General features: G+C 47.7%; 1 protein-coding gene across 1 annotated transcript; it reads right to left on the bottom strand.

Annotated features, from left to right (window-relative positions):
- Positions 1-6,592: 6,592 nt before the first annotated feature.
- FOBCDRAFT_292089 (uncharacterized protein) lies at positions 6,593-7,660 on the bottom strand (the record flags this gene model as incomplete). The annotated part of the gene is made up of 1 exon (XM_031178706.2): positions 6,593-7,660. The coding sequence occupies one exon, from the start codon at positions 7,658-7,660 to the stop codon at positions 6,593-6,595; it is 1,068 nt and encodes a 355-aa protein (XP_031044593.2).
- Between the last annotated feature and the right edge of the window lie 250 nt (positions 7,661-7,910).

The raw sequence follows: 7,910 nt of genomic DNA, 5'->3' as shown, positions 1-7,910 counted from the left end.
AATTCGGCATCCAATTCTGATGACCCTTTTCCCTCCAAGTCATCCATTGTCTTTCAGGGCTCATCCGCCGAAGGTGGGGCCTCCATCCGGCGGGTGTCGGGTGCCCACTGTCCGGGCGCTGGTTATGCTCTCGGAAACGCAAAGAGGGCTTTTTTATCCGGGCAAAATGGTAGAATGTCGTGCAATGCATGCAACAAGGGTCTTTTTTTTTTTTTTTTTTTTTTGACGTGCAGGCTGTGCTCAATTTTGAGCTGACGCTTGACCGTCTTTCAGGTGTTTAATGCCGCTCATTCACCGCTTGGTTCTATTGCGTGCGTGCTCACTACAGAGTCGAGCAGAGAATTTCCACATTTGATGCCGCACAAGAGGGCGCAAACAGGAGCCTGGAGATGCAACGCATCCAGTCAACCGACCCTTCTCCAAAATAAGCTTTAGATCCTTCTCGCTGCCAAGTTAATGGTCACTTGCAGCGAATCTACAGCACGCCAAGGTTCCTGAATCGAAAGGAATGCCGACAGATCTAGAGACGGGTCATGGCTGACATCAGAAGGGCCTCCTCACGTGGGTTGAGAGCTGTAGCCTCCGCTGCGAGCGTCTCTTACAGCACCTGTCCAAAGTTGACATGCCCCTGTGACCTGACCAACCTTTAGCCGGAGCAAGCCTTGTTGACCTCGCCTTGCCTCAAGTGGAAACATATTCCTCGTGGCCTATGACATCGTTCGCATGCATGAGTCGCGAGTATCTAGGTACAAGCCCCGGATCCAAGTCTCGGCGTCAAGTAAGAAAAATGCATTCCGTGTCGAAAAACTGGGAATTAATTCATTCAATTGACTGATGTTGAATAAACTAAATTGAATAATTGGTTCCTGTTTTTTTACCCCAGTCACCGTTAGAGTTTGACTGCTGCCAACCCACGATCCTCCCCACACGGGGTCACGACTAATGACAAAGGGGTTCACTGGGTTTTGCGGAACCATCATCCACTGACACGAGAAATTACAGGATATCAGGTAGTAGCCACGAACAAGATTCGGGAACGCTTACTTAACTCTTACTATTTAATTACTGACCGGAAACCCACCGAGAGTCCGAGATGCTGGACCTTTTCCGTTTTTGGTGTATTCTACATGTATTGAAGCCCCAGAACCTGTTGACTGGAGCCTGGATGTCCATGTATCAATGGGAAACAATGTCTAAATCGGTCAACCTTGTAATGAGATCAACGATGGAGAAGCTATCGAGAAGGAAACCACAAAACGGAAAGGCTGTGGTGTGCAATAACAAAAATCAGGCACATGTTGTAATATCGCGATTGTCCTCTCGTCAAAACAACAAGTTCGGTGAGCCAAGGCTGGTGATCAAATAAACAACGTCACAACGGGTATGCAGGACTGCTATCCCGTCCTGCAGCCTGCAACTTAAACAGTGGTCAACATCGAAAACTCGAGTTGATATCGATGTTTCTGCTTCTCCAAGATCCATCGAGATCTGGGGTGTCGCTACGTCATACTCTGGGGTGCAAGGTGGTGTGTTCTCGCGACACCCCAGAATCTCCAAATCTCGCAGATCTTGCTCTGGAGAGCCCGCATCGGAACATCACGCGGCTATGCATCTGTGCAATGAGAATGGGATTTTCGCATTTTTTGGTGTTGATGCGTTGTTCGATGATGCAAACAGTTTGTGGTATTTTGATGTCGAGACGAGGTCATCTCGCTCGTCTATGACCGAATAGTGAACCAGAAATGAGACATCTGTTCTACTTCTAGCCGAGAACTGACCAAGGGAAGGGCTGTTACGTACCGACCATCTCCCCAAAGAACAGCCATAACACCCTCAGACACTTCCAGGGACAACCGCGCTTGTCTTGAGCGCCCGTTGTCGGAGTCTTGAGGCTTGGGAACACAAGCGCGGTAATCTCACAATCCACATCCCCATCGACACCTCAGGCTCTCATTATTCATCCATTCATGATGGTGTTGTCCGAGCACGAGCACGACCCATCTTCTATCCCTATTATGGCTGGTGGTGTGCGGACTTGAGTCCGACGTGCCCCGACCAATCGCCCATCACCCTCATGAGACCTCTAGGCCTTCTAGAAGTCTTCTCCCGCACGTGGAGAAGAACACCTCACACCTCCATCAATTTTCTCTCAATCACGCGCGGGTCAAAGCTGAGGCTGAAAAAGGCAACTGTTGACGGCGCGGCAGAAGAGGATTCTCAGCTAAATAAACAACGCGGTATTTTCTGGTATTTCGTCAGACATTACACTGTGAAATGCAACTCGAGGTCTTGTTAGTTTGTCAACACCCCGACAATGGCTCGACGAATGAGAAAATCAAGAAATCAATAATTTAATTCCGTATTTTATCCCTCATCTCCACTCAATCTCTTTTCGGATCCATAGTGGAGAAGATATCTCGAACGGAACAGTTTGGCCTCCCTGTAATCAGCCTTGTAAACTCTAATGCAAACGGTTATGGTTGGGCATCAAAATCTGGTTCTTGCATCATCATTCTCCGCCGTGCCCCGATATCAGCCAGACAGAGACGACTCATGAGATATCGTGAGATCGAATGGATCCAGAAGGTCTCCAGAACAAACTCCAAAAACTCCAACGTCCATCTCCACTGATAAGAATCGTCTTGTTCCCGGCGACTCTACGGCGCTCCTCGGCCCCTCAATAATGCCTTTTTGCTCGGACGGGACCCTCATCACCGTTTGCATGTCTCGCCGCGGCCCTTCTCAAAGCCATTGATATCAGTTGAACCGTTACCGCCTCTGTCGGTCCGGCAATGGCAGGGTAATTGATATTCCCTCATTGGTGCTGCTATGACAAATTAATGGATCGCTTTTTTGACTTTCACTAACTCGTTGGCATATTTGACACGTGAAATTCGCGTGGCTGTGTCATATTCCTAGCCACGAGGAGGCAGAGCCGACAATATGGGTCCGCCATGAGATTCAACAGTATCGATAGTCGCCATGTGGGCATGCGTTTCATGGTCCATTATCAACGGAGTCGCCGATGAGGGGATAACAGTTGCAGTTGGAGATGGTGGAGGATGCGAATTACGATTCAAGTGAGACTCCATTCTGTTGGAGTGGCTTGGCTGACAAGGGGAGGCAAGAAAACTTAGGACCTCTTATCTAAGTGATAAAAAAAGACTTAGGTAAACTTAGTATATCTTAGCAAGTCTTGAGACCAGTTTATTTTGGCACCCTGATTCAATGTCAGAAGTTTTCTTGCTCCCTGAGGGCCGATCTATTATCTGCGCTTCCGCTGAAGGTTGTTCAGCCGCGTCTCGGAAACCTTAGATGAATTGTATGCCGACAATTCATTCCCCTTTGAGAACACCACTCGAAGCTTAGACTTGCCGAACATGAAGCCGACTCGGTAACTTTAGTTGACTGTCGCCCTTAGTGCTTAGCCTAAGCAGATGTCAATTTCCTGCGTGTTGGAGGCATCTCATGTACATACAGGCTACTACCATTTCTTCAGCGTACCACGTGGTGAAAGTTCTCCGCACTCACCAAAGTGGCCGCCGTTGATATTCCCTCTTTAGTATCTTCTGCCGAGAGTTTAAAGCCATTGCGCCGCGGCCGGTAATTGATTCAAATTGGGGGGATGGAACGTTGTCGACCATTGACGGCCATTGAATTCAGCCTTGATATTGCTGGACGTCGTGTTAACAACGCCAAGTTGACTGTCATGTGCAACTCGTCGACCATTCTTACGTGAACGGCTGAATTGTCAACATCCTATTATAGAGGCCAAGATTTGATATACTAAAACATGCCAGATATGGCTATAGTAAATGCCTAGACTCGCTGTCTGGTTGTGTGCTGTACCACCAGTGTGGTGTTAGCATAAAGCCATCATATCAATCGAAGAAAAAGCCTCTCATCGGTCCATACCTATCTAATATGATCTGTGTAACTGCTGAGGGCTTTTGATGGTGGTGTAGGTGAAGGTGTCTTCTGATGCTGTAAACTTCTCAATGCACTTGGCTGATAAGACGATATTATCACAGAACACGCAAATCAATGCAGTTCTTATCCAGAGTCCTTGACTAATAATCGTTTACTGGTAATCAGCAGTCCGGCTGCGCCTCTGCTGAGACGGGCAGGTCGTGCATATCAAACCCGTGTTACCCCAGACCCCAGGTTTTACCAGGCATAATAGCCTGCAGGACCCTGTGCCTGCTGACATGGTATCATGCCACGGGTAGCCTCCAGCTCCCAGGCCATTGGCTTTCCATGTGCTTTGCTGTCAACTGCCAAGTTGCCACCCCCTCCCGAGCAATTCGACCCCCAAATTCGTCCGGATTTCCCCAACTTCCTGAACAAACGGTTTGGCGTGGGTTTGAAATTGAAGCCGAACAACCCCCATGGTTCCGGGGAAGACAGTAGGGGTCAGCCGACGGAGAAACTCTGCCGTGCAAACGAAGACCCTGATCGGATCGGAGGGCCGTAATCAAAGAGGGAGATGATAAAAGATGGCAGCTTCTCCTTTTGGTTTGACAGGCGACATGTGATGGTCAGAGCGGGAGGCCTGGTGATGGGTTGATGCGGAGAACCTGGATACTGGCCATCTCATTCAAGCGGATGCATCGAGGGTCTGATCCGCGGGCCCGGACCCCAGAGCAGCACATTCTCGGCCCTTCAGCAGTTGCTGTGCCTGAAGGTTGGTGGTATTCACTACAAGATGAGGTGTCGATCCACGGCCCGTGGCCATGAGGATGGTGGCATACGGGCCGAGTCGATGCGTTGGCACGCACAATGTGATAATGTCAGAGCATCCTTGATCTTGAGTCGGTGTAAGGTTTAATTGTAATAACAAATCGATCATATGAAAGGCGAGTGGCAGCCTAAAGTTGACATACATATCATCGCTGATGGAAATTACTCCCATGTGATGCCAAAAATGGACATTGAAACACCCCGTTTCAGCTACCTCGGTCAAGAAAGGATCTGATATGATGTCAGAGACTTTAACCTTGTCAAATACTTAGTGCTCTATTGCTTAATCTGAAACTGGTGGTGTTACTGGAGGGTGGCAGAGGGAACACTCATATAGATCTCAGATGACTATAGCTGTAAGTTGAAGGATGGTCAGTTAACGGTGCCAGTTATGGAAATGATGTTCAGTAAAAGTCTCGTACCGTAATCGACGAAACATCCTTTTGTGTCATGATATGGCAAAGTATTTGCATAACCTACCTGGTGTCAGCTAGAGGATCAGGCCATAGACTTCGCTTCTGCATAGTATGTTCGGTTGCCATCACACACCACAGCTACGACGACTATCATACCAATCACATAATCCCACTATCCAACCTCGTGAATCTCTTCAATGATTTTTAAATATTTCTATTAGCCAACAACTTTCTTAAGGACCATTGTTGGGCTAAGGGGCAACTGGCCGGGTGTGAGCAGTCTCAGGAGTGCGCATGGTAACATGTTTTAAACGCTCAACTCGCGGATTTAGTCAATTGAATTGTCTCTTCCTTAATAGCCAGGAACCAATCCCCGATGTTAAATGTGGCTCTACTGTTCCTAAAGTTTGCTGGATCGGATCGCCAAAAGCATCCATTACATCATAACAAGATCGGCAATAGGGATTCGATCTTCAATGATGTCAAGTCATCACGCGATGTCACTTCCTTACGACTATTATAGGAACTTGACTTGTTAGCTTGCCTTTGAAAAGATGTTATGACTCGCAGGATCGACAAGTTGACGATACAACGCGAATGCTTGTCTTGATAACTTGACCATCGCCATGCCAGCCTGAGACCCCAATTGCATCACCAAAGGTCAATCACCAGGTGATCAAACTCAGAACAAGCTCAAGAGACATACGATATTTCCAAGCGAGGAGCTTCAAAGAGTAAAGTAGGGATCATCGGGACTTTGGTTATCACTGTGAAGCCCGTAGTCTCTGCAGATGCAAAGAAACCTTGCTGTTCAGGTAATAGAGGTGATAATATCAGTTCGCTTGGGTAAACGGAGATCTTTCTTATATTTGATCCTCATGTATGGTCATTTTGAGACAGCTAAATGCTGTAATCTTGATATATGAGCCAATATAAAAGACGATATGTCTTTATGCCAATTTAGGGACATTGTTAGAGTAAGTTCAAATGAGTGTAAGATTGCAAGTGTGTTATCATAGCAAGTGAGCTGTTAAGTGTATTATGAAGGCCTCCCGGTATAACGTTAGATTGAGGCTTAAGGAAGCATTAAAATTACAAATGCCAGTAAATATTGACCGTTTCTGTTGAGTCGTCCTTCAAACATCGTTGAAATCCCCAACCATGATTCCGACAGCATATCTGTATATTTTCGCCCTTCTGTGTGTTCCTTACAACTTGCTTTCCTCCATTATCCGTGGTGCTCAAAACTTTGGGCTTTCAACATCCTTCCCGACGTCCAATGACCATGGACATTGTATGGAAAGTCTTCATACGCGTGGTTTGGTGTATAGCACACCCAGCCCCGGTCTCTTGTAGGGGAAAGAAACCAATCATTCGTTTCGCAGTTTCGCAGTTTGTTGAGAAGGTCTCATCTCGATATAAATCCTTCTGAAAGGCTATGTCTCCTTCTTGAGTCTCTTGGGATCGGCTGCAGCTTGCTGGAGCTGATCATCTTGTTGCCGTTTCTGGTTTCCAGGGCCATTGGGGGGATTAGAGAGGATACTGTGTTTCAGTGTGGCAGGTCTAAAACTGTTGAAAGTAGACTTTGGTTGAGAACTGCCGTCGTGACTGAACGACCGTGAGCCTCCTGGCTGTATAGCACTCACCGTGCCGAACGTGACCGTCGAGTATGTCGGTGTTCCGAACCTCTGTGCCACATTGACTTGCGACCCTTGCTGATTCGCTCCGCCGCAGAAGTCAAAAATAGGCTTGCTATCTCGTGGCGAATCGTCGAATCGAAAGCCCTGAGAGGATGATGGGAGTGGTGGCCGTTGGGATGTTGACTGCTGGTAATAATGATAGTTCTTGTTCGATTCCTGTAGTCTGTTGTACCGAGACCAAAGGCTCTGGTAGCTACGGTCTGCCTGTTCACTGGCCTTGCTCATGTCGGAAATCTTTTGTTTGGACTGTTCTAGCTCTTTCGAAAGTTCTCGGACCTTCTTATTGGCCTCATCGAGGTGATTTGATTGCTCTGTTGCAGAGTTTCGCGATTGTTCCAAAGCCTTCTTTGCGTCCGCAAGTTCTCTCTCAATAGGCTTTCGGCTGTCTTTGTAAGAGGAAAGTTCATTCTTGACACTTTGAAGCTCCATCGACAGTTGTCTTTCCTGCTGTCGAGACGCAACGAGAGCAGCCTCTTTCTCAAGTATCTCCGACGATGGATCGCCAGCATTTTTCTTGAAGGCCTCAAACTCGGAAGTGAGCTTTTCAAGTTGAGTCAAAGCCTGTTTCTCTCTTTTCTGAGATGCATCAAGGCCGGCTGTGTGCTGTTCCAGCTGGGTCGAAAGGCGATGCTCGCGCTGCTGGGATTCATCGAGAAGCGTTGTTTTTGCTTTTAGCAGTTCGGCGAGAAGCTTTAGTTCCCGTCGCGAATTGGTTTGAATGGCCAACTCCGCCTCTTCGAGCTTTGTAGATAGGTCTCTCTCCCGCTGCGAAGGAGCTTCCTCCCGTGATTGTTCGGCCGACATGACGAGAGTTTAGGAGGTGGAAGAAATGGGAAGACTCTCGGTCACGTACTGCAGAAATGAAGGGAGTAAAAAATTGGTGAAGGAAGAGAGGGGGTGGATAGAGGAGAATAATAATATGTTGCCTAAGCCACTGATTAAGTGACGAGGTGAAAAGGCCAGGCTGAGCTGCCAGTGTCCGGCAGGTGTCAGGCAATGGAGACAAACGAGCAGTGGAGAGGGAACGAATTATAGGAGAACGGGTGAGTGCATG

This window comes from Fusarium oxysporum, chromosome IV (genome assembly GCF_013085055.1).
Source record: "Fusarium oxysporum Fo47 chromosome IV, complete sequence".
Classification (NCBI taxonomy): domain Eukaryota; kingdom Fungi; phylum Ascomycota; class Sordariomycetes; order Hypocreales; family Nectriaceae; genus Fusarium; species Fusarium oxysporum.
The sequence above is the reverse complement of the archived record's forward strand: the minus strand, read 5'-3'. Positions and strand labels throughout refer to the sequence as shown.